Source organism: Trichosurus vulpecula, chromosome 1 (assembly GCF_011100635.1).
Source record: "Trichosurus vulpecula isolate mTriVul1 chromosome 1, mTriVul1.pri, whole genome shotgun sequence".
NCBI lineage: Eukaryota > Metazoa > Chordata > Mammalia > Diprotodontia > Phalangeridae > Trichosurus > Trichosurus vulpecula.
Window position 1 is genome coordinate 542758623 of NC_050573.1, and position 27712 is coordinate 542786334.

Consider the following 27712-nt stretch of genomic DNA (forward strand, 5'->3'; position numbering starts at 1 on the left):
GTTAATCTATTTTTTAAGGTGTTGTTTTCTTCAGTGTATTTTTCAGTATTTTTTTGGGTCTCCTTTAGCAAGTCATTGACTTGTTTTTCATGGTTTTCCCGCATCCTTCTCATTTCTCTTCCCAATTTTTCCTCTACTTCTCTAACTTGCTTTTCCAAGTCCTTTTTGAGCTCTTCCATGGCCTGGGACCAGTTCATGTTTTTCTTGGAGGCTTTTGGTGTAGGCTCTATGACTTTTGACTTCTTTAGGCTATATGTTTTGATCTTCTTTGTCACCAAAGAAAGAATCCAAAGTCTGAGACTGAATCTGGGTGTGTTTTCGCTGCCTGGCCATATTGAGTTTTTCAGTGGGGTATGATTGCTTGTAGACTAACGAGTTCTATGTTCCACGTTGGGGGGGGAGGTGCCAGCTCTGTCACACCAGCACTCCTCCTTCCCCAAGAACTCCCAACCCGGACTGGGCTTAGATCTTCAGCAGACTGTGCACTCCTGCTGTGATCTTCCACTTAATTCTTCCCACCAGGTGGGCCTGGGGCCGGAAGCAGCTGTAGCTGCCCCACCTCTGCTGCCCCCCCCCCCCCCCCCCCCCGGGGCTGGAAGCCGAACCTCAAACTCCTTCCACTCCCGCAGCTTTTCCCACTAACCTTCTCTGTTGTCTTTGGTGTTTGTGGGTTGAGAAGTCTGGTAACTGCCGCAGCTCACTGATTCAGGGCACTAGGGCCCCCTCCGCCCGGCTCCTGGTCTGGTTGGTCCACGCCGCTCTGGCTGGGCTCTGCTCCACTCCGTTCCCAGCTCCGTGTGGGATAGACCTCACCCAGAGACCATCCAGGCTGTCCTAGGCTGGAGCCCTGATTCCCTCTGCTGTTTTGTGGGTTCTGCAGTTCTAGAATTGGTTCAGAGCCATTTTTATAGGTTTTTTGGAGGGACTCGGCAGGGAGCTCACGCTGGTCCCTGCTTTCCAGCTGCCATCTTGGCTCCTCCCTCCCAGTCCTGCTTTTTGTAGCACCTGCCACCATCGCTGCTGCTTCCGCCACAATCTCCAAGCTGTGTCCCAGCTAGCTGAGTGCTTCCTCACTCCTTCAGCTCTCAACTGCTCTCACCAACTGCCTCTTAGCTCTGCTGCAACCGTTCAGCGAGCTCCTCCCACCACAGGCTTCATGTCATCATGTGGACCAGAACTCAGGCACCCACCATTGGCTCCAGTCCTAGCCACTCCCCCCAGGACCCTGAGAGCCCCACCCCTGAAGCCCACTCAAATGGACGGGAAAGATCTTCCCATTCACTGATGGCCTTTACAGCCACCAATGTGAAAGGGAGATGACAGATTCAGAAACTTAAGACCCAAATGCAGGTCACTGATTTGGGGAGTGGTTCTTGTTTGTTTCAAGAAAAAAAAACAGTCATGGAGTGATAAGGCCTAATATGAAATAATTAAAGATTTAGACAAAAAGGGGTTAAAAAAAATGGTAGTAACATATAGCATACCCATGTGGGAAGTCTGGATATAAAAGGGAAGTGAGCTAAGACCTGTTTCTTTTCTGTGGTATCTTTTGGAAAAAGGATGGAATTCAGGAAGCAAAAGGAAAAAGCCCAGAAACAGAAGACCTCTATTAAAAGATGAGAGACTTCAGCATTCAGAGAACACAAACAGTCTATTCATTAGGTTGTATTTTGTGTAGTTTGGGGGAGACATAAAAGGTTACTGTTTTTCTTATGTGTAACACCTTCTTTTCTCCCCTCCCCAGAATGTACATATTGTGGAGCGCAGTGGGACCAGTATAAATTGTGTTCCACCTCACATTGCCGCCAACTTGTCTTGTCCTGTTCAGAATGCCGAGAAACAGGGCTTACAGCGTGTTGTCTCACTTGCCAGGATAAAGGAGCCAAGCTACCTTCAAGTCCCACTGAGAAGAGTTTTAAAGAAGAATGCGATTGTACACTGAAAAGACCCCGTGTGCCAATTGAACTTTCACAATGACCGGGACTTACTGGATGGTGTAAATAGGCAAGCTACCAACTTCCGTGCAAGTGTGCCACTGCTTATGTTAAGCACATCATCAGCATTTTCCCTATGGGGTTCACAGTGTCAAGTATGAGGGTCAGGGTCATAGATCTGCCTCAAAGAGGAGGTCCTGACAGGGACAGTAGAGTAATGGTGTACAGTAGGCCATCAGTGCTCACCAACAAGAGAGTCGTGTCCCACTTGCCACTTATATCACATCCTCTTTGGGTTGGATTTAAGACTGGTGACAATGAGGGAGCAAAGCTAATATAGTTAGGCTAAGTTCTTATCTGACCATTTGGAGACAAAAAGGGCTGAAATTGATGTGGGAAACATAGTGACATCACTTGGCCGCTCAGAGATAAAGCACATAAGGAGCATGTCTTTGACAGTCCTGCAATAGAGGAATATGCTTTGTCCACAGAACTGAAAGCACATAATATTTGGCCTCTATTGTTGCTCTCTTAAAGTTATAGCAAAGTCAATATGTAATTTCAGTCTTATGAACAATAACAAATATTTATTTAAAGAGGTCTAAGAAATTTTTAGACACGTACAGTTGCCATTTTAGAGTTCCCAAATTAGAGCTGTGAGCATGCCCTACAATGTGTGTGTCATTATGTAGAGTCAGGGCCTAAGATTTAAAGTTCTGTTTTCTTCATTTGCAATTTGGGGTCTCAAACTACCACTAGGAGAATGTTCAGTCAGTACATCAGCTTTGGCTTTTTACATAGGATCCTTGCTAAACCAATAGCTTGTTAGTAAAGAAAAGAGAGAAGGTAAGACATACATACTTCTGCTGATGTTGTTTTCATCACTGCTGTTAGCTTTTTAGAAATAAGAAACCTTTAGGATTTGGCCTGCAGATTCATCTCAAGATAGAAAGTCATGGCGGAACTACCATAGCATGAGGGAGAAGGGGGTAGTTCTCTGACCATACAAAGTGTTCCTCAAAGAGTAGTGTACTGTGTAATCTCTACACTCTGAGGACAGTTCCTGGGCTGAAAGAGCCCAGGCCTGGCCTGACTATATTCTACTTGGAAAATAAGGCAAGGTTCAAATCACTGACACTAGCATTGTGAGTTTGATATTTACTTCTTTCCTGGGCTCTGTGTTTCTCCTCAGCAACTCTTAGAATACTCCACCCCTAATGAATATACAGCGCTGGGCATTTAGGATTTGACTTACATTATTTTATAGTATTATCAGGAACATATCTGTTATATTAACTTTAATTCCTATTGAAATGCACTTACAAAATCATCATCAATTAGTAATTTCTGGCATATTCATTATAGGTAACAAAAGGAATAAGTGCCCTATTCTACTGTAACAGGAAAATTGTCCGTGTGACTAAATCTTTTCATGCCCAAGTAATACCTGGAGGGATCAATTTCCATTCTTTTAGCTCTGCTGCAGTAAGCCTAAGTCATATAAAACTAAATCATTTGAATTAGTATAAAGTTCAGTATTATCTTAGAATTTCAAACCATGGCATGTACATTGTTGGTACTCACTAAATGAATTGATAGTGGGTAACAGAGGGAATTAACCATTTGGAACCCATTGTCTCCAGCAAGAATACAAAGTCCACTTTCCAAGGACTGGGATAAGAAATATATTTAGGGAAATCATTTGGTCATTTTAATAATGAAATGCCACCCTGCTTGAAGTAGGTAGAGGCACATGATCTTCAGCGAAGGAGGCCAGTTCAAAATTTTAAAAATATTCAGCAGGTTGTAGGAGTAGAACCAAGCTGGCATTTTCTGCCCTTGTTAACCTATAAAATTAACTGAAAGTATCCTTTTTTTTCTGCTTTATATATAGCAGTCCTTTTCTGCAGGTTGTTACACCAGAATTCCACAGATGAAAATGAGTCTGGAGAGTCATAAAATCCATAATCACACATGGAAGACTTAATTATTTTAATAACTAGTTTTCATTATCGATATGCTTTCCTTCATATATTTTTATATTCCTCTTCTAGTCCCTTTGGGGACTTAAAAGAGGCCTTGCAGTAGAATTAGACCTCAGCTATCTATTGCAGAATGTAGTTGGCCTTTATTTGGCCCCATGGAGACCCTGAAGACTGGAAGCCAGAGCAACACCAGGGCACCATCCACCCCTAAACCTTAGGAGCAGATGGCCCCTCCACAATAGGATGAGGACATAGCCAGAGATGTCACTAAATCCTTAGAGTTGATGGGTCTTCAGGCCATGGAAGCAAAAGGAAGTTAATGATGACATATTGCCATACATCCTGGCTGTTGTCACTCCATACATCAGGGTTATAGGTGTGCGGGAGGTGTTTTAAAGATACAGGCAGGGTCTCACCTTATTAGCTTTGCACCTTGGATGTCACAGGCAGGAAAGAAGCTAAGAAGTGTCCAGCGTGGCAGGTGCTGGACATGGGGGTGGGCTAGTAATCCCAGCCAGAGGAACAGGCCTAAAGCAGAAGCAGCCATTAGGATAATAGCTAGGCCCAAAAAAACCCAGAACTCTGCTGGACTGAGAGTATTTGAATCAAGTTTGTATAAAGCAAATTCTATTTTAATGCAATAGGGGAGCTTCTTATATAAACAAACTACAGTAAATCATTTAGTAAAGCAAAGAGTCATTCTTTAAGGGTAAAATTACCCCCAAGTGTATCTGTTTTATAAATGTATGATTTCTGTATGCTATTATGAGACTCTGAAAATGAGATGTGCCTCTTTATTAATCAAAACGACTATTGTCTCTCATTAGAGGTAGGAAAACCTTATAAATAAGTTCAAGATCTTAAGGTACTTCTCTGACTTGTCAACACAGCAAGTAAATAGGATGCTTGGTATTGATAGTAGTAATTTGTATCTCTCTGGTGGTGTGCACTTTTTAGATCATTTTCATATGTCTTTTGAGCTTCAAAGGCAACCTGAGTTAGGTAGGACATTTATTTTTATCCTCATTTCATAGGTGAGGAAACTGAGGCACACTGAGAGGTGGGAGCTTTGCCCAGGGTCACCCGATAGATCAGTGGCAACGCCTTGGGGCCTCTGAGTTCTGAGCCAGCCCTCTCTTTTTGACCCCTGCCCCTTCCTGTGGAAGGGACAACACGTAAGTCAAACTCTGATCTTTTGACCTATTGCCTTCTACCTAGGAAGTCTTAACAGGCATCACATTAATATCTGAGAATGTAAAGGATAGTAAAGGTGTAGTTTTCAAGTCATCTGCAGACTTCATCATTTCATGAAATTTGAAAGTACATGAGTGACAGCTAATCTCTGTTACAATTGATGTCTCAAAAAAGCTGTATATTGTAGTAGAAAGATCACTGGACAGGGGTCTCATAGACTGGGACTCAAGTTCCAGTTTTGCGATTTATTAGCTGTGTAATCTTGAGCAACCCATTTCCCTTTCTTAGGCCTTGGTCTCCTCTTCTGTAAAATGAGGGAATTGGACAAGTCCTTTCCTGCGATGTTACTCTGTGAGCTGTGAAGAGGGTGGCCTTTGTACAATGTCAGTTCTGTGGTAGAATCTTGCATGAACTGTTCAAGCTCAAGAAATTGGGTATTGTTGCAGAGGATGTAAACACAACAATTTGCATTTTAAGGCAGCTTGTTGAGAAGTATCAGATTGGCTATACATTCTTTTGTTCAAATTTTGTTCCAAAAGACAAATGCTAAGATTTTTTTCATGGACAGAGTCCTCCACAACATACATAAGACCAACTGATTTAATGTTACATTGTAGCTTACAGTGATTCAGAGCGGTTTCAACAATTCCCTGCAGAATGGTGCTCTTTCTGGGCCATATTTTGAGGCTCAATATACATTCTTCCCATAATGATAATACTCTGGCGCCATCTATTATGACCTTGTACTATAGATAAATTAATAGAAATATATATAAATATATATATAAAGTATTTTTCTTCAAAAGCCACTGAAACAAAAATAACCCCTCCCTTTTCTCAGAATTCTGTAAGCCTTTCTGAACTCTTCAGCTTTTTTTGGCATGCTCTTATCTTAAGAGTTACTAAATCACAAATTATAGTCTTTCCAAAGGCAATAAAAATAATAGTTAGTTGGCACTATGGCATATTAAAAGGCACAAGGTCTTTTGGGCTTTGCATTATTTCTATCAGATGTGACTAGGAGGTTTGTTTAAGAACCATTTTTGCTTGATCCCTAGAGATGCACAATGTGACAAAACCAGCAGACATTCAGAAATGTTGTTCCCAGTTAGCCCACGTCTTGTTATATAGTTCAGCCAGGTCCTTCTCATTTTCCATTTTTTATATATCTAGACCTAAAGGATGGTGTTGTCTTTCAAAATTTCACTTTATAAGAAAGGTTAGATGGGTTGTCTATAAACTCTCCCACTATAATAACAAATAACTGAAATCTATGGATGTTATCCCTAGGTTGTCCTGGCTATATCATTCCACTTTTCCTTCATCCATCTAGCCTTCAGCGTTACATAATGTAAAGGGTATTTTCAAGTAGTACTTTATGTGTCTACAGGTTTTCCTCTCTATAATAAAACTGACATTTAATAAAGGGGGGGGGGAATCCTTTCTAACTTAAAATCTTAATTGGTAAATGCACAAAATTGTTTTTATTAAAGAAAAATTAAAAAGGAATTGGGGTTGAGAAAGAAAGGGGCAGATTTGGAAACCGAACCTTATAGTCTGGCTTTTTAAAATCACTTCCAAATGCTCAAAAAACCTCTTTGTTTTGTGTTTTTCAATAACTGTGACTGCTGTTAAGAATCTGTGGCCTTATTGCTCCTGCCTTTCTATAGGAATTAGAAACTCTCCATGTTTTTGAGCTCTTCAGCTTGTTGAGTGCAATTCTGAAATTAAATTCGTAAAATTAAAAAGAATCATAACAATGACTATCAAACTCTTATATTTGCTAAAGATTTGAGATCAAGTTTTAAAATAAAGTATTTTATAATGCTTCTAAAACCAGTGGGACAGTTTGCTGTTTTTTCATGCATAACACAACCTAAATGTACCCCAAACACCACCCAGGAAAAGAATATAAACATTATGGGGTTAAGTTGCTTTGGTACTATTATGTATTCTTCCATGAAATCAGCAGGTTTTTAAAAAATAACCATCTTGAATTTCTATGACTAAAGAAAACTTCACATTAACCACATTTTGTAAAATCTTCAACTACAACCACTAGTTAACTTAAAACATTTAGTGCATAAAGATGCAATACAGAACTGAACCACAAAAAATACACTGTGCAGGTGTTTTTGTTTTTTCTATAGATTCTCCCATACAGCACAAACTCTCAGCAGATGTCCTACTTAAAGGGATAGTCTCCAGCTCCACAAACTATACACCACTTCGGCACTTGGGAATAATGGGCCCAGTCAAGTCTGCCAACCTCCTCTTCCTCACTGGAAAGGAACAGAAATTAGACACGGATAAGCCACAGTAGTCACTGTGCATGCATGCGTACATACATACGATACAGGCAACAACTAACCACTTTAACCCTCAGCGTGTTTAATTCTGACAAGCAAAAAGAAGAGTACTTTCTTTTACATTAATGGCCAAAGGTTTTCTTTTTTTTTTCTTTTTTTAAATGGTGCTTGGTGGACTAAGCATCTCCAAGATTTTGTAAAGTTGGCTCAGACGGAGCACTTGTGAAGTGGAGATCCAGTCCAGTCTCAAGTGACTCCTAAACAGATGCATGTGAACAGCCTGTCTGTAACATGGCCTGTGGTGTGTGAACAGTCTGTCAGTAACATGGCCTGCGTTGTGTGAACAGTCTGTCTGTAACATGGCGCATGGTGTGTGAACAGTCTATCTGTAACATGGCCCATGGTGTGTGAACAGTCTGTCTGTAACATGGCCCATGGTGTGTGAACAGTCTGTCTGTAACATGGCCCATGGTGTGTGAACAGCCAATGTATGACACGGCCCACTTTACTACTTCTTCCTAACCTATGGAAGCTATTAAGGCAACTGAGTTTGAATATATTTTTATTGTAGTAAATATCAAGGAATTTCTATTAAATGCTAGACCAGGATGTTATTATGGTCAAAACATTCCTAAAATTTCTGAAATCTTGCTATTTTTATTATATTTATTTACATATGTGTGTATACGTACATATACAGCATACATGCATGTATGTATAAATACAATGTGTGTATGTATACACAAAATGGTTTTTAGAACAAAAATCCAGCAACATCATTTCTTTCTCCATACTGTGTAACTTCACAATTTCTACAAAGACAGACATGAGCTCAAACATTGTTCATACTATTTAAAGAAGATAAATGGCATAAATAGGAAGACAGTAGCCAGAAGGGTGCAAAACCAAGACATTAGCTCATGGAATGACCGTCAAAAGCTTTGGCTGTAACAGACCTGATTAGATAAGGTATATTGAAGTACCTAAGTGTCTGCAGATGAGCGAGGAGCAGGAAGGATAAAGCCAAAGAAAAAAGGAGCGTCAACGCTAATGAATTTACAAATATTTTGAAATACACATCCCACATGAATAGTACTGTCCATGAGAAAGTCTTTCAGACCGATAATTATATAGAATCATAGGACCTCAAAGTTGGAAAGGACCTGAGAAATCATCTAGTCCAACCCATACCTGAACAGTAAACCACCCCGTCTGCAACATCCCAGGCAAGTGGCCATCTAGCTTATCCTATTTGAAGGCCTCTAGTGATGAGGAACCGATTCAACTTTTGGAGAACTCTGATTATTAGGACAAAACTTTTTCCAGTGAAAACTATGCCTGTGCAATTTCAACATACAGGTTGAAGTTTTGCTTTCTGAGGCCAAGCAACAAAAATCTAAACACTTTCATGTGTCAGCCTTTCAGTTACTTAAAGAGAACTTTCATCTTGCCAGCTAAGTATTCCCTGTTCCAGCCTGAACATTCCTAGTTCTTCTCTCTGATATAGTGATCAAGCCCTGTCTTCCTCTGAATTACAGTCCAGTTTGTCAACGTCCTTCCTGATATGTAATGCCTAGTACTGAGCACCACATTTCAAACGTGGTTGAACCTGCACAAAAGTATGACTTTGCTCATTTTGGACATTGCTTCAGTTACTGCAGCCTAAGATTTAATGGTTTCAAGACGTGTTATAAGCACCAAATGACAAATACTACAGTAGTTGTATTATTAACTAAGTAATCACACATCAGCAATTTTCATTAGGTAATAATACAACACCCCCTCTAGCTTTAAATTTTGAAATATGCATGCCTCCTTCTAATATGCCACTTACAAGTGCATTGTAAATTTATAGCTGTTGTTCATCCTTCATTTTCAAGGGGCTTTGATGGCTTAGAATGAGTGAATATTTTCTCATTATTTTTTGTTCTGGCCAGAAACTTTGAGGGTCTTCCCTTCTCAGAAAGATATTTTTGTGATGGTAAATTGGGCTTTCTTTTGTCTCATTTATAGCTATGATCCAGCGAATGACTTAAAATTCTCTCCCTTTCCAAGACTGAAGAGTGGGTGAATGGGAGAAAGGTGTTCAGGAGCTAAGAACTCTTTCCAGAAAACCAAAGGATTTTCTACGTTTGTAGAATGCCTCAGAGCATCACCCAGCTTTTATAACATCTCAGAAAGAAAGAAAAAAAGATCTGACTTCCCTTTTCTTAATTCTCTAGCAGAAATATCATACTTTATCTTGGTAAAGCATTCCAATGACTCATGTGTTTTATCTTCCACTCCCCCTGCCTTCTTTTTTTTAAGATCATAGAATGATACAAATGGCAGAACTGGGTTCTGAGCAAGATGCCGTCACCAGATATTCCTTTGTGTCCTTTAGAGGGAACAATGACCTTCATGGAAAAGGGCATTTCTTAACCCTAAACTTGTTACTTTTCCTTTCCACAACAGAAATATAATTTTCAGACTTTTAGCTATTTGATTTTTTCTAGTAGGGAGGTCTTTGCTGATAGATTTAGAGAATAAGGAACATAGTTAATGTAGCTATAAATAGTTACAACACAAGAGGCAGCTGAAGTATCACTGTTGGAAACAGTCCATCAGGATAGTGCCTGGTTGCTCCCTGTCGGCCCTTGCACACAGAGAAGTTAAAAGTGTGTGACTGCATTTTGGGAACAAACACTTGTGCTAAATCTTCTAGGTCAACCAAAAGGTTAAAAGAAAAGAAGAAATGCTAAAAGGAATAATGATACTGAATGCTCTAGAGCCTTCCTCAGGGAGCAGCAGCTTTTAAAGGCTGAAATACTGCAGGATGATCATTTTACTAGTAGTTCTGCTTGGTGATTTCATGTCTCCCAAGGGAAATGTCCTTTGTGAGGAGAAGTATAGATGTTATTTCACCTGCCCAACTAGGGAAAGTGGAAAGGGAGAGGGAGAAAGGAGAGGAAAGTGAGAGGAGAGAAGAAGAAGGAGGAGGAGGAGGGAGGGAGGGAGAGGGAAAGATGAAGGGAGGGGGAAAGAAGGAGAGGAGAGAAGAAGAAAGGAGGAGGAGGGAGGGAGGGAGAGGGAAAGATGAAGGGAGGGGGAAAGAAGGAGAGGAGAGAAGAAGAAAGGAGGAGGAGGGAGGGAGGGGGAGAGAAGGAGAGGGAGAAAGGGAGAGAGAAAGAGGAGGAAGAGGAGAAGGAGAAAGGGTGGGGGAGAGAGGACAAGCTCTGGACAAATAAGAATTTAAATGAATATTGAAAATAGAGCTTGGATGGTGACTTCTTTATATCAGTGATATTCCTTACCATCAGGCATAATATTACCATGGTGCTAGTAGTGAAGAAAATATGGGAATTTATAGTAATGTTGATCTCATTCCCCTATGAAACGCTAGAACAAGTGGGAAAAGTATCATTTGCCCATCAGCTTTTTATGCTTTATTCACATAAGGGATAGTAGCATTCGACCAGTCAACCATATCTTCAAAACATCAAGACCCTCAGGAATATGCCTGAGATTCACTTTTTCACTACCTACTTTTCAGGGACTCCATTTTTGTGCCTTCTCTTACCCTCGAATTGAAATGTGGGTAAACAATTGTGTTACAGTTGATCATTCTGAATTGTGTATGTATGAACTTGCCTAAAGATATATCATATTGCTAGACAAGTGTGCTTATGGAGCAAATTATGAGATTCAAGCACCCCTAAGTTGTTGATCATTTAAATAAAGAATGTAAATTAAACTCCCCAAGATCTTTTAGACACTGATCTTTTGAAAATTGGAATCCAGGAACCCAAGAATTGTGATGCTGCTGTGCACTATACAGTTTTTGAAATAGGACTGGACTTGAGAAGATCTGGGTTCAACATAGATTCTAAAACACTAGCTGTGTTTGGGGATAAAACTGATATAAATTTGAATCATGATTCTTAGTGATATCCCTATTTGATTCATGAAAATCTATTATTCTGAATCTGTTTTGCGAAGCCTCACTACTGTGACACATCTATTGCTACTTCAGGCTCAGAAAAATTGAATTCCACAATCTCATCTCTCTTGCCAAGGGTCACATGCTGAATAGAATAGCAATAAACATGCCTACATTTGGGAACCCTCAAGCTGAGCTGAGCCATTGGAATAAGTCCCATAAATTTCCAAAGAAACGATTTAAGTACGTTTCCTTTTATTTAAACCAGCATTTACACCTAATTTTAGTTTTCATCATGAAAATAAAATGAATATTTTCTAGTTAAATTCCACTTTTGAAGGAAGAAATTTATGGATTATCAGACCTAGAATTCCCCTCTATTATGGTAAAATATTTTTAAGTAGTTTAGTGGATGGGACAAATGTTTATTTTAAAGCCATGGTGTGGCCATATCATCTGACAGTTACTGTGAATTTGAAATCTATTAATTTAGGAATTTTTAAAATTTTGTTTTATCAATGAAACACGGGAAGCCACTATGTGGGACTGTGCGTATTTCCCTGGGATGTTCCACAACCCAGTTTTCAAAATGCTGTTTCCCTTATTAAGTTTCCACATCGGCAATTATGACATAGTGGAAAGAGCACTGAATTGCCCTCAGCTTTCTACCTCTAAGTTTTGCAGAAGAAGAGAAAGAAGGAAATTGTGTAGATGACTGGTAGATGGCTTTGGACTAATGAAATAGATCAGAGGTTGAATTTAGGGAGAAAAAAATTTGTGAAATTTGGGGAAAATTTTGTGAAATTAAAAAAAATCTCCAGCCCCAAATTCTGGCCCAGATTCTTGTTTGTGTGTCAGGGAAATGATGACATGACTTGCAGCTGACTGATTTGAGTGAGGGAAGGTGGTGTAAGGTCACCAGCCTCACTTTCTCCTCCAGAGCCATCTGGGTCCAGTGACCTGATATTCATCAAGATGATTGGAGATGGCCCAGGATGCAATGGGAGACCCTGTCCCTTTCAGGCTAAGGCCTTTTCATGTACTCAGAGTGAGGTAATGCCCATTCAGTGAATCGGCCTCTTTAAGAAGTTAGTCAAGGGATGGCCCCTTTAAAGAAAGAAAAAAAATCAACCTGGGAGGGGAAGACCCTCAGGGTTTGTGGCCAAAAGAGAAAGGTTATTATTTGGTATTTACATTCACTCTGTGCTAGGAGGGCAGGGACCTATTTGTCCAATCTATGAGCTCCACAGTGAATTGGGTTTAAGGCTCAGTTTTTGAGAGAGAAATCAAATAGTAACTGTTTCTCTTTTGGGCAGGCTGAGATTCTACTTCAACGTTGAAAGAGAAGTATTTTAATAAGGATAAAAAAGAATTAAGGAAGACATAAATGGAGGATGTAAGGATGACCAACAGGTGGATTAGGGAACACAATCCAAAGAAAGATTCTAGAAGAAAAAGGAAAGGGAATTGGCAACATAAGGTAAGTAAAAAAAAAAAAAAGATCCAAGAAAAGAGCCATTAGTAAAACTCATAATCTCAGCTGTCTATACCCAAATACCCAAAGTTGGAGAGTAAAGCCAATCAATAGAGGGGGTAGTGGGAGTACCAAATTGATGAAATAAATATAGAAGCTTGTGCAGGGCTAAGGAGAGATGGATAAAGTTAAGGTTAAGGTGAGGATATCCATAATGTTAAAGCACAAACAACCAAGGTTGGAAATTTCACTAGTATTAAAAGAGCAAGGGAAATTGTTCAGGGACTTGCATAGAGTATGTAATATTTGTATTTCTGCCACTGGTGAGTGACTATTATTTGTGTTCCTACTGTAGGACCCCAAGAAGGCTTCTCCACATTCCATGTTATTAGGAAGAAAATCATTCTCCTAAAGAAAACCTAAGTGAGGCTTCGGTGGGGAGAAAAAGGAGGACATTTGAGGTATAGAACTTGAAGACCTTTGTCAGAATGTTGGGGAGTTTAAGTGTTACAAACTGATGATCAGCTGTGACTGACCAAAACTATTCTCAGCAATACAATGATCCAAGACAATTCCAAAGGCCTCATGATGAAAAGTGCTATCCACATCCAGAGAAAGAACTGATGGAGTCTGAAAGCAGATCAAAGCAAACTATTTTCACTTTACTTTTTTCATGTTTTTTTTAACTTTGTTCTGTTTCTTCTTTCACCACACACACACACACACACACATATATATATATACACACATGTAACCTATATGAAATTGCTTGCCATCTGAGGGAAGGAAATTTGGAACTCAAAATTTTATTTTTAAAAAATGAATGTTAAAAATTATCTTTACATGTAATTGGAAAAAATAAAATACTATTTAAAACAAAAATGAAAAAAATTTAAAAGCTGGAAAGGTTAAAAGAAAAGTCTTACACAGAGCACAAAGGGAAGGAAAAAGGACAGCTGCACAACCAGAGCTCTATAGAAGATTGGAGGCTCTTCATGAAGAGGGAGTTAGTTATATACTCTAAGGAGGAGAAACAGCTTGTCCTTCTGAAAATGGTACAGTGGAACCACAGAAGCTATAGGGTAAGACATCATTAAAGGTCAAAGGAACAAGAGAAGATTAGTAGTGGCAGTTGTTTTGCTTCTCAGGGGAACTCAGGTACTTATTTCTTTACCTGCTAACAACCATAGAGAGGTCTTTTGTCTATCTGGGGTAGACATTTTGGAGAATCTCCCAAAACTTATCAAAATGGATGACAACTTCCCATCTATGGTGATTCACATAAACAAATTGCTAACCACCAAAAGGAACCTAGTATTACCCATGGCTATGACGTGGTGGGCTAGAAAGGAAAGATCATAGAAATACATATTGTTGTTTTCCTCACTGTGGTACATCAAAGGAAAGGGACTCCGAAGAGAAAAATGAACTTGGGAAACAGACAGCTGGTGAAAAAGTTGTTTTTGACAATGAATTCTGAACTACAGCTTGAAAATTTAAGGACATATTCCTGACCTAACATGAGGTAAAGCTAATAGAGGAGAGTTAAGGATGTATTTGCCCGGTGGCTTTCAAATCTAATCTAAAATCTAAATGTAATGAAAAGGGATTTACATTAAAAAGGATAGTAGAGGCTAAGTCTGTTTATGTATATTCCCTAAGGAAGATGATATAGAAAGTAACTATGAAGGAGGAAGAAGAATGTTGACTCAAATACTCAGAAATATACTCGGTACAAAGTCCTTAAAAATGGAGCCAGTAAAAACAAAACAAAACAAATAAACAAAAAAATCATCTCAAATGTCTCTGAAAGCTCAAAGTTTAGGGAAAAAACAAGGTAGTGGAGGGGGAGTATTTGACTTCACAAGTATCACTGAGGGTTGGTGGAATAAAACCCATGACTAGGCCATGGCTCTAGGTGGGCATACCATATTTAAAAGAAATAGTATAGGAAAAAAGACAGGAGGAGTGGTAGCATATTAATAAAGTATATTGAGGAACCAGAATGGGGAAGTAGAATATTACTGTCATGGTACTATCATATTTAGGCGAAGGCCAACGGAAGGAGAAACAAATGATTTAATCATGGGCACATACTACAGACCATCTGAACATTAAGAAAAAACAAGTAAGTAGCTTGGGAAATAGTTTAAGAACATGGCCCAGAAGTTTGATATAGCAGAATTTCAGCCATCCAGATGTGTGTGGGAGAGATGGGAGATGCTGAAAAATAAAATTGTGAAGACACAAAGCAAAACAATTCCCATAAGGAAAAAATGCAACATGTCAAAAGAAACTGATGCAGATATGCAGGGAGCTCACCAGCCAACTTAAATTTTAAAAAGTAATTACAGAAAATGGATGCAAGACCAGGTTAGCAGAAGATGAACACGAATGTGGTACTCTCCTGTAAAAACAGTGCCAGGAATTCTAAAGTTCAGAATGAGGAGTGGGACTTGTGGGGAGGCGTGGAGAAATAAGAACAACAAAATGAAAATAGGTCGTGTGTGTGTGTGTGTGTGTGTGTGTGTGTGTGTGTGTGTGTGTTAGCTATATTGGGAGAAGGAGGATGATCAAAGAACAGGACAAGACCTTAGCTTATGGTGGATGTTGTTGCTCAGTCGTGTCCGACTCTTTGTGACCCCATTTGGGGTTTTCTGGGATATCCACTGTGCCACCTAACCACCCCCATGAAATGGCAACCAAGAGAAAGTAAAACTTTACATTTCTTTTTTGACTTCTATTTTCTCTGCCAAGGAGGATGAATTTTACACTGGAAATGGTGGAAGGTAAATGGTTATCAGAGAGCTGATACCCAAGATAAATAAAAGAACTACTAGCTGCCCTTGCTGAATTCAAGTCACCTGACCCAGATAACAACATCCTCCAGCACCAAAAGAACTAGAAGATGTGATTATGTGATTGCTGAATATCCAGTGATATCTGAAAGAATATTGAGAGAGAGAGAGAGAGAGAGCACACAAGCCCGGAGATGGACAAATGTCTCAATTTTCTAAAAAAAGGGGGAAGAACAGCCCCTGCAGACTACGGGCCCTGGAGTGTGGTTCTGAGATTCCCAGGAAAATTCTAGAACGGATAATTAAAGAGATGGTTGGTGAAAAACCAGAAGGTGAAATGCTAATTACAAAAAACCAACAAATCAAACCAGACTAATATCATTTCCTTTTGTTAAAATTATTGCTAGTAGATGAGAGTAATGCTGTAGATGTGTTTGCCTAGATTTTATTGTAGCTTTTGAGAAGGAAGGAAATAAGCATTTATTAAGTGCCTACTTAATTAATTATTAGTTGTCCTATGTGCCAAACAGCCCTAGACAACCTCTTGCTGGGTATGGTGGAGATTCCTTCCATTTGTAAGTTGGACTCAGTGACTTGTGTGGTCTCTTCCAACTCTTCTCCCATGATCTGGAATCAGAGGACTTGGTCTGAGACCCAGCTCTACTGCTCAGAACCTGTGTGACATTGAATCTCTTCCACTCTCTGGGCTTCGGTTTGCTCATCTTTAAAGTGAGAATGTTAGGCTAGATAACCTCTGGAGCTCCCTCCAATTTGGAATCTCAAATTTTAAGTCCTTGCCTGTTCTTTATTTCTGTCCCTCCATGATGATGATGATGAGAGGAGGAGGATAATGACAATGATGATGATGCTCTTTCCAACCCAGTCAGGCCTGTTCTTCTCAAATAAATACTGATTCCATTCTGCACCAACTATTCCATCTCTTTACACTTTATAGACAATACTGTACATGTGGTTTGAAAACTGCCATCTGTAATCTATTGATACCAGTTGGATTTTTTGTGTTTGTCAGGTCTCCCTAAGAAAATGATAAGTTCCTCAGGACCTGTTGTTCTCTACATCTTCATATCCCCCCACAGTACCTAGCACAAAGAGTTGGGAAGATTTATTGTTATTGTCTGTCACCGTCCAACTCTTCATGACCCCATCTGGGATTTTCTTGGCAGAGATACTGGAGTGGTTTGCCATTTCCTTTACAGATGAGGAAACTGAGGGAAACAGGGTTAAGTGACTCACCCAGGGTCACGCAGCTCCTAAGAGCCTAAAGCCAGGTTGCACTCAGGAAGAGGAGTCTTTCCTGACTCCAGGCCTGGTGCTCTATTCACTGCACCACCTAGCTAGGGTAGAGAATACTTCCTTAATAAGTGCTAAATCTAGCCCTCTTGTTCTTAGTGCTTCTGCATTCTGAGGATGGCTGGGAACAGTCTCTCCCGTGTGTTGTCCTCCTGTGTAGTAATCGTGGGATAAGCAGTTTGGTTAAGAGATTCAAAACCTTAGCCTCCTCCACACTCATTACTACTCAGAGCTGACCTGGCAAGATGATGAGTTTAACTCACAGACTAGTCAACAAACTACAGCCCTGTTTGCCACTTGTGAAAGTTTTCAACACGCAGATGTTTTCTATTCGTGGGACCTAATTCTACTCCTTAGCACCTAATATAGTCAAAAGTCTCGCAGCTTTTACATCAGGTCTGTGCCATCCTCCTCTACCCCTGTCCCAAACAAAACAAAACAAAACAAAATGCTTCCAAAGCAGACTAGTGATGATGCGGAGGCAAACTTTACGTCGTAGCTTTTGATCTTTGATTCACCCAGCTGTGTTAGAAGATTTCAACCTAGAGAGTCTACAGATGTGGTGCTAGACTTGAAGTCAGGAAGCCTTGGGTTCAAATCCCACCTTTAACCCTTACTAGCTGTGTGACCATGAATAAGTCACTTAATTTCTCTGAGCCTCCAGTTTCTCATCTGGAAAATGGGACTAATAAAACTAGATAATGCACACCAAGTACTTTGCACATAGCTGCCTGGGGCATAGGGCAAAGAGTGCTACACCTGGAGTCAGAAAGACCTGAGTTCAAATCTAACCTCAGACACTTACTAGGCAAGTCACTTAACCTGTTTGCCTCAGTTTCCTCATCTGTAAAATGGGAATGATAATAAAAGTACCTATCTCCCAGGGTTGCTGTGAGGATCAAACAAGATAATAATTGTAAAGCACTAGGTACCTGGCACACAGTAAGTGTTAGCTATTATTTGTACAACACTACGTAATTTTTAGTTATTATTGTAGAAGAGAAAACTGAGGCCCACCAGAGATATGAAATCACCCCAAATCAGGCAGGGATCTTCAAGCCCACTATGCTTCTACATAAACTTCACTGAAGTTGCTGGCTTTGTGTCTTTGGCAGAGGGCAGCTAGGTGGTGCTAGAGTCAGGAAGACTCACCCTCCTGAGCTCAAATCTGGCCTCAGACGCTTGCTAGCTATGTATGACCCTGGGCAAGTTACTTAACCCTGTTTGCCTCAGTTCCCTCATCTGTAAAGTGAGCTGGAGAAGAAATGGCAAACCACTCCAGTATCTCCGCCAAGAAAATCTGGATGGGGTTGTGAAGTCAGACACAACTGAAACAACAGAACGAGGTCCCAACTCTCTTATTTGCTACTTCCTTACTTTCTCCTAGATGCATAAGGGAAATTTATGCATGTTTTCTTAATTTAGAGTCATCTTTCTCCAGTGCTTCAAAATATTGAACAGGGCTGGCCAACTTACCAAGGTCATTATTATTCATCATGGCGTTAGAAGCCCGGAGCCGAGGGCCTTGCTGTGTAAAGTGATATCCAAATTTTAAAAGAGTTGTATTTTGTTCCAACATGCTCACAATCTCCATTTCCACCTTGTTTCCCAGGGGCTGGCTCTTTGATAAAAGAGAAAAAAACAAGAATTGTGTGAGAACCAAGCATCTCCCATCTGATTCCCTGACCCAACCCATATTGTAAGCACCCTCTTTCTCAACTGAACAGTTTCAACTGGCCAAAAGTTATCCCAACAAAGGTGAGTGAGGAAAATAGACAAAGGAAGTTAGGTGTTCTGCTTTTTTGCTGCATAGGAACCAATTAGAAACTGGAACAGTGGAAAATAAGAGAGCCAAGTAAATCTGACCTGACTCTGAAATTTGAGGCTTTCTTAGATATAAACAGAAATATAGTCAGTAAGTCATTTAAAAATGTTCCTTTGGAATGTTACTTTTCCTAATGGTCTGGTGTCTGATGAAATTTCTCAAGACTGTAGGTCAGGGTAGATTTCAGTGGGTCTGTAGATAGGGAAAAAAAATTACATCTTTTTTTTCACTAACCTTTGGTTTCCTTTGTAATCCTGTGTATTTTATTTTATACACTTAAAATACTATTATGAGAAGTCCATAAGCAACATCAGATGACTAATGAGGTCCATTACCCCATTAAAAGGCTAAGAACAAAAAAGGTTAAGAACCTTTGACATGGATAATCTGAGAGTTAAGACCTAATTTCAAGTGTTGTGAGTTTGCCTAGATTCCTTGTGAGTTAAGATGCTGCAGGTATAGGCAGAAAACCAACAAAAGCTTATATTTACTAGAACCTTCTCTAGTGCCATTTAGGGGCAGCATTGAGGAGGACCTTCAAAGCATCTGTAATAGCAAAGGCCTGTCCACAGAATGCTAGATCGATGGAAGCCTTTAATGTGCCATAAAACTAGACACTGGACTGTGCTGGCCTGGCAGGCAATGCATGTTTCCCATTAGTCTGGAAAGGGACTGAGAGCCCCATTATTAGCTAGGAAATATGGCACCCCTCTCTGCATCACTATCTCAGAAATGTCCCAGCCACTCCCAGAAATGTTTTGTTCAGGAAAGCTAATGTTACATTAAAAGAGGAGCTGACCATGAAAAAAAAATTCTACATTGTCCCCCTTTCCCACCATGTGATGATCACATTGAAGCCTGGATGGAATGGTTAGGGCTTGAGTGTCAAGTAAGAAGCAAAAAAGCTTGCTTCAGGAAGAAGCTTGTCAAGGAGAAATTTAACTCAATAAATATATTCCTAACATTTAAAACAAACTTGCACATAGAGTTCAGCTTTTACCTATAATACTTCACTGATTTGGAGACTTCCCTGACATATGTTGAATCAAAGTTGGAGTTTGTTTTATAATTTTGGAAATTTCAATGAGAGATATTTTCGCCCCCCAGGTATCCAGACATATGTGGATGACTTGTTCTTGACCTTATCTACCCATGTGATATACCAAGGAAGAAAAAAACAAAGAATGGAGCTCTTTTTCATACCCTCTTCTTTTTCAAACCTCCAGATAAGAAATTGGATTAGTATGTCACCCCTCAGATCCACCTGGGGTCTCAGTATAGTCATTTTTTTCACTTTGCAAAGTGAAAGATTTTTTTTAAACACATGTATAAAAGGTGAAAACAAGACCAGATAATGGAATATGAATACAAAAGCATTACATTGTCCATAGAAGGAGTGTCAGAAGTGCTCAAAATAAGATTGAGTTAAGCCAGTGATCTTTGGCCACATGATGAGAAAATGACTCATTGGGAAAGACCCTGATTTTGGGAAAGATTGAAGGCAAAAGGAAAAGGGGATAGTAGAGGATGAGATGGATAGACAGTGTCATGGAAACAAAGAACAAGAATTTGGACAGATTTCTAGGATAGCGGAGGATAGAAGGGCCTGGCCTGCTATGGTCCATGGGATCTCAAAGAGTTGGACACAACTGAATGATTGAACAACAAAAAAGCCAGGAATGAATGCTAAGGACAACAAAAAAGTGTTTTTTAATCTAAATGAAAAAGAGAGGAGGATGAAAGAAGGAATAGGATTGCTATTTGGGACAATCCTCTCTTGGTACACATCCTACATTGTCCCTCTGTAGAGTTTGATGTTGTCATCATCTACTGCCTCCTCCTAGAAATTTTCTCCTTTAGCTTCCTTGACACTATCCTCTCCTGGTTCTTTTCCTACTTTTCTGATCCTTCTCAGTTTTGTTTGCTAAGTCATCATCTATTTCTAACCCCAATCACCTGTTGTCCCTTGAGCCTGGGTGTCCCCCCAAGGCCCTTGAGCATGAGTGTCCCCCACCCCCAAGGTCCTTGCCTCTCTTCTCTCTCTACAAACTCTTTCAGTGACCTCACTATCTCCCATGGATTCATTATCTGCAGATGACTCAAAGATCTATAGTTCCCACCCTAATTTTGCTCATGAATTCCACATCCTAAATTCCAACTGCCTGTTGGCTCTAGATATCCTATCAGCCTCACAAACTCAACATTTCCAAAATGGAACCAATTTTGCATCCTATTCTCCCTGCCCTGAACTCCTTCCTTCAACAAAGTTTCCTATTTATGTTGAAGACATCCCTGTTCTTTTCAGTCATCCATGTTCAAAACCTTGGAGTTGTCCATGACTCTTCTTTCTTCCTGGCTTCCATAGCCAATCACTTGACAGGTCTTGTCTATCTGCACCTTGGTTTACATGCATACTGTTCTTTTCTATTTAGCCTCTTACAGGGCCAAAATCGCAGTGAAAGGCTCTCATCACCTTTTCCCCATATTACTAAATAGCTTCCTAATTGGTCTCCCCACTTCCAGACTGTGCCTTTCTAATGCATCATTCACACTGTTTCCAAAAAAGTATTCTTTAGGTACAAATCTGCCTATCATTCCCCTGCCCAAAAATCTCCAAAGGCTCCCCATTGCCTCTAGAAGCAACCTCCTTTGTGAAATCTTCCTTGATTGATCTCTTCCCACCCTGTTGTTAGTACACTTTCTATCCTACAATTTTCTTTGTTTATATATCTGTGTGTGTGCAAATACTAACGGAATATAAGGAACTACTTTATTTTTTGTTTTTATAGTCATAGGATACAAACACAGTGCCTGGCACATAGAAGTCACTTAATAAATGTTTGTTGTATTGAATCATGTACAAAAGTACAGCAGGACATAAAAAAAGTTTGGTTTCAAACCATAGGCAAGTGGCCTTAACTTGGATTCCTGGCAAAATTCAAGAATAAATTATTAAAGGAGTAACTTATAAGCATCTTGAAATGAAAGTGGGGATCATTAAGAGTCAGCCTGGCTTTATCAACAATAGATCCTATCAGACGAACCAGATTTCGATTTTTGGCAGGGTTATTGTACCAAGAATGCTTTGGATCCAGTTTATCTTGAGTTCAGCAGGCATTGAGCAAAATCTCTTATGCTACTCTCATGAACAAAATAGAGAGATGTGGGATAGATAGAGTACAGTTAGGTAAACTGAGAAGAGGTACAACTCACTGAATTCACTAAGTAAACAACAAAGAATATTTGCTGAAAAGAGGTCTCTCATGATCTGTCCTTGGCCCTGTGCTATTTAATAATTTTATCGATGACTTGAATTAAAGCATTCATGGTATGATTATGAAACCTGTAAATGAGGGAGCTGGAAGAGATAAACAATGTGTTTTATGCCAATCAGGATCCAAAATGAGCTTGACAGCCCAAAACAATGGGCCAAATAAGGATGAATACACTACGTGAGGTTCCAGGTAAATTAACTTTACAACTACAAAATGTAGGAAGTTTGGTAAGCAACAACTTGTGGGGGGTGCAGAATAGTGGGGTTTTAATAGACTGCAAACTCAAGTATCAAAAGTGTAGCTTGGAAGCTACATGGTAGCATGGGTTACATTAAGAGAGGCAAGGTTTCCACAGTCCCACTGTACTATGCCCTGGTCAGACTATATCTAGAGTACCATGGTTCACTATAGGTACCACTTTGGGGAAGAGCATTGACAAGCAGGTACTTATCTAGAAGAGAGCAACCCTAATTCTGAATGGCCTTGAGTCCATATTTTTGACAGTAAGATGAAGAACCTATGACTGCTTTGCCTAGATTAAAAGAAACTCTCCAAGTATTTAAAAGTATATCATTGTGTTGGTAAGCAAAATGGGCTCCTTAGCACTTAGTTCAACCAAGTGCCCTGGAAGAGTTTGGCTTTTGTTCCCTTTCAGTAATTCAGTGTATTTCATTGAGCCTTACTAGGGGCTAAGCCCCAGGCCCAAACCCCTATTAGGTGTAAAACCTTAGTGGGTGTGGATTGGCAACTAAGGTGGGGCCCAAGGTGGGGCTAACTCCAGGGAGGGCCTAGTTTACATGTTTGGGAGAGCAGAGGCCTTTAGACCACATGGGTTTAAGTTGCCTCTTTGTGACGATTCTAGGTCACACATGTGTGACTCACCCCTGACACTGAAAAAGGTATAAAACCAGGGGTTGGCTTTCTCATCTTGGGAGCTTTTTCCCACAGCAGTGGTAGTGCGTGTGACTCTGGGCCAGCCCTTGTTCTGAGCTCCTGAGCTGAACCTAGATGTTGGTAACTAACTATGAATTGTATTGGGTCTGTCTGTTTGTAATTTGTTTAAGGGGCTCTCACTTGCGATGCAGAGACTCTGGGCAGCTATAGCTAAGGGACCTCCAGCTTGTAACCTGGATGCTGAGACTTTGTTAAACTCTGGTAACTATGTATTGGGATTTAAATCAGACAAGGTCTGTCTGTTGATGTTTGTACTTTGTATTTGGTTCTGAATTTCAGGGTGCTGGCTTTTTCCCCCTGAACTAAGTGAATGATATTTGTGTGCCGAATTAAAGTAAGCTTGTCAACCCCTTTAACCTTGCTTTCCTTATTAAATCAGATCAAAAGAACCTGTGCTTTTGCAGCGTGCTGGCAGCTTTCTGGGTGCTGGCTGTTGGTGGATCTTACATCCCCACAGAAGCTGCTAGCCAGATTGTTGAAACAATCATTTGGAAGAGGAATTAACTAAAAATGAAAGAAGGATGTTGCAGAAATGTAGGTTTGTAATGTTAATGGAATAAGAAGATCTTCCCCATCTATTAGTAGGCCTATGTGACCATATGTGCTCAATCACAGCTATGATACATACTGAGTCACACAGAGCCCATTGGGGGGGAACTTGCCTAAGGGAAAGCTTGCTTAGGGGAGGCTTGCTTGTAGGAAGGCTTTCACACCTTTTAGTACTAAGCTAATTAGGCACTGAGTCACAAGGGTTGTGATGCCTTTGGGCTCTCAGCTAATTAGCCAAGAGTGTATATATATTCTGAGGTGAGATTTTGCTTTGGGAGCTTGCTCATGAGAAGGACCTTTTGATTCCCTGGATGGGACTCTGAGTAGCCATTTGTTAAGAACCCCCCACTACTCAGATGGTTGTGCTCCCCCAATCTGGTGATGTATGTAGGCGGTTGTATTACTTTGTTCAGACAGTTGGAGCCCTGTCTGTTGAATCTCTGTACTAATTTCTCTGCTTGTATTTTCTACTTATCTGTAATTAAAGTAAGATTGTTGACCCCTTTAAAAGTTGCCTTTCCTTTAGAAAAGCAGATCAAAGAACTTGTGCTAGCAGGCCATCCTAGGTATGCCAGGGTGCTTGCTGTTACAGGTTTAAGCTCCATGGAAGGAAAAAAATTATCATAGGCCGCCTTTGGAGGCAATATGATTCCCCCATCGCTGCAGGTCGCCAAGTAGGGTCTGAACGACCAGTCATTAGAGATAGTATAGGAATGTTTCAAATGCCTCTTTTTATTGACTGCCCATTTTTTCATGGTTCTGCTCAGGTTTGCAGTCTAGGTAACCTTGGGTTACATCTTGGGCTCCATTGCTCTTTGAAATACATTATTAGATTCCCTCCTGCAGTTTATTGGGATTATTAAACTTAATGACTATGTGTTTAGGAACTTGTAGCATAGGTTTTTTCTGGAGGTGCGCTATAGAGTCTTTTGATTGGCACACTGTTTTCTATGTTGTTGCTTGTCCCCAATGACATCAGCACGGTGACATCTTGACTTGCAAGTGAATTGGATTTAAGTGAGTCAGACCTGTGCAAAGTCATCAGCCCCATTCTCTCCTCCAGAGTCATAAGAGTCTAGTGGCGAGACATAGGTCAAGATGACTGGAGATAGCCCCAAAAGGAGTGGGGGACCTTAACCTTTGTAAGCTAAGCTCTCAATCTATCTGAGGCAACATCCCTTCAGTGATTAAAGGCTAGGTAAAAACTGAGGCAAAAGATGGCCTAGTTTGCCTTCACAAAAGATTCAGTCTGGTTGGGGAAGACCCTCAGTTTCTGGCCAGAACAGAAATAATTGCTATTTGTACTCACTCTGAGCCATCAAACCCAAACAAAAAGCAAGTGAGGCTTGTGCAGAGACTTAGTATTGTCCAATCAGTAAGAACCAGAGTGATTTAAGTTTAAAGGCATAGTAAAGTAGCTCCATTTGAATCCCAATGGGCTTTATCAAAACCTGGTTTTTCCAGAGCTATATTTCAAGAAATCATAAATGAAAACTACATGAGACAAAAGAGTTAATTGTCCCAGTGTTTAGGGTGGGGGAAGGAATGATAGAATAAATAAGTAGGGAAGAAAAAAAATTCAGCCCCCAAAGTCCAAGATATCTTGGGAAGTATAAGTGACCAAAATTTACATTTCTCTGGACAGAGCACACTCTTGTAAGGGTAAGATTCCTCACGTGTTTTCTGTGTTAAGAACAAAGAAAGGAAGGAAGGAGGGAGAGGGAGGGCTGGAAAGAGACAGGCAGGAGGGTAGGCAAGGTCATAATAAATTTACATATATTTAATCTATTAAGTTTTCCTTACCAGGTTATTTTCACTATACTCCAATGTAATGGAAAACTTATGTGGTCACCATTTCTATAATTCCTATAATTCCATGCATCATGGAACAATAAAGAAAAGAAAAAGATAAGATTGGCCGTCAATCAAGGTACTTGACCCACAGCTCAACAAAATGATGAAGAAGGGTCCTGAGCTTCTGGGCCAATGCAAAACTGGTGTGAATCTCTAACAAGGAGATCGGCTGGCTATAAGACACATACTACCATGTGCTTTAATCAGTCCTTCTTTTCATAAGCTTTGCTCCTCTTCAGACCTGACCTTCTGCACTGGATATCAAGTTTCACCTAACTCCATGTGGATGCGACACTCTCTGCAGACACCTCTTTGGGTACATGTGTTCTGCACAATCCCAATTCCCATTCCTACAACTGCTAGTGAATTCTGACACATTCTTCCTTCCATCTGTTCTCCTACTCATGCCTCTGAAAGAATAGCTCAGAACAGAGGGGAAGGTTAGAGGCAGAAGAATGATTGACAGAATGATATAGCAGAGGAATTAGACTGTATAGTTGCCTCTTTGAAGGATAATGAAGATAAAAGACCTCTTGGCACTGATGAAAAAATAAATTCCCCAACCACAAAGAATAATAATAATAATAATAATGATGATAGCTAACATTTATATAGCACCTACTATGTGCCAGGCACTATGCTAAGAGCTTTATGAATAAAGAAGAAGTTGCTTAGGGTAAAAAAGAACCATATTTGAGAGTGAAGGTATAATCAATACCTTCTAAGGAGTGTGAAAAACAAAAGAGTAAAGGAAAAACAGATTGACAAGAGCAAAACAGGTCAGACTAAATGTTATCCTAGAATTAAAGCATTCAAGAAAATAACCTGAGAGGCAGCCTGGCATATGGGGTAGAAGACCACTCGTGGAGTAAAGAAGTCTGGGGTGCTTCTCATACTTACTAGCTATGGAACAACGGACGAGTCATTTTATCTTTCCCTGTCTTTAAGGAACACTCAAAGTCTCTAAATTGCGAAAGGTTTGCCTGTATGCATTGATGAAAAGAGTTCCCATACCAGAAGTTCCCTATTTCAATGAAAGCTTTGGTTCAAACCTAAATATAGAAATAAGCAAGCAAATAAATGAGTGAATGGATAGACAGATAGAAATATAGATAACCAGAGATTAATATTTCATCCAGCAACTCACAGGAATATAACACCAAAAAAAGGCACAGAAGGGAAGGGGAATAGTTGGGCTGAACTGGGAAAGATCCAAAAAAGGGAAATCTGTCTTCTAAGTAACTAGCCAGCTATAGAATTGTAGGAAGTCATTTAACTCCATGGGTCTCAGTTTCTAAGGTCCCAACTAGTTCTAAAATTCAGAAGAGAAGAGCTGAGGCTCATCTTACCTGGTTGTCAATTTTCAGTTCCATCAATGAAGTATTATGCTGAAGGGCTTCTACCAGGGACAAGATACCAGATCCAGAAATAAAGTTTGATTCCACATTAAGGCTCTTCAATACAGGATTCACCTTTAGCATTTCAGCTAGTGCCTTCAATCAGAAAAGAGAAATGATGTACACTAAGCCACATCCATTACTTTAGAAAGATCTGAAAACTTCTCTCAGGAATCCTAAAAATTAGATTTGAATATGAATAAATTTTGCACATTTTGCAAATAGTATGGCACCATAGCATAAACATGCTGAGGAACAGAGTCTAAAATACCTACGTAAAGCCTAATTTCTCTTAACCCTTGTCCCGTCCACATTCCAGATGAGATGAATTTCACAGAAGAATTTTCCTATGCTGCATATTGGGGGGAAAGAAGGGGAGTGCTTTTATTTGTTTTTCTTTATGGTCTTATCTCAGCACAATGCCTGCCATGTAGTGTTTAATAAATACTTGTTAACTACTTTACTGATTTTATTTTATTTTTAATAGAGAAGAAATGAGAGTGGGGAACACATGTTCCCCCCCCCCCCCACCGTTTTTCACTGGTTGAGGCATCAGGGAAGAAAGCAAAGCTGCTGACTAGGGGTAGTAAAAACCTAGGTCACAGTCAGAGCATTCAGTTAGTTACTGAGATGATAATCAGTAGGCTCCAGGGAGATAAAATAATTAGTAACTGGCTGAAGCAAAGTTTCATTGGGTAAGAAATTCTTAAGCAGAAAATATAAACCTTCATAAATGACAAGCATGAGTCGAAATCAACCATTTCCCACTGTTTGAAATGGCAGGTTCCCCCAAATTGGCATGCCCTGTGCAGGACAAACAGCTCTCTAGCTCTGTCAGTGCTGGCAGAATTGGGTGCTCACTTTGAAGATAAGATTGGTTATATTTGCTTGCTATCCTTCTTTAAGAAGAGTAGTAACTAAAAGCAAGATTAAC

At 40.0% G+C, this 27712-nt stretch overlaps 2 protein-coding genes across 3 annotated transcripts in view; one reads left to right on the forward strand and one right to left on the reverse strand.

Annotated features, from left to right (window-relative positions):
* Positions 1-5254, forward strand: part of TSTD2 (thiosulfate sulfurtransferase like domain containing 2) — a 36216-nt gene extending 30962 nt beyond the window's left edge. For both annotated transcript variants that reach the window (XM_036741497.1, XM_036741498.1), the window contains exon 10: positions 1745-5254. In XM_036741497.1, coding sequence (XP_036597392.1) covers positions 1745-1977 — 233 coding nt within the window. In that variant the 3' untranslated portion in view covers positions 1978-5254. The remainder of the gene's footprint in view (positions 1-1744) is intronic.
* A 445-nt stretch (positions 5255-5699) lies between these two features.
* The window catches only part of TMOD1 (tropomodulin 1), a 143115-nt gene continuing 121102 nt past the window's right edge, over positions 5700-27712 (reverse strand). The window contains exons 8-10 of the mRNA XM_036741499.1: positions 26731-26874; positions 18401-18545; positions 5700-7395 (exon numbers count right to left, since the gene is read on the reverse strand). Of these exons, the coding sequence (XP_036597394.1) occupies positions 7331-7395; positions 18401-18545; positions 26731-26874 (354 nt within the window). The 3' untranslated portion in view covers positions 5700-7330. The remainder of the gene's footprint in view (positions 7396-18400; positions 18546-26730; positions 26875-27712) is intronic.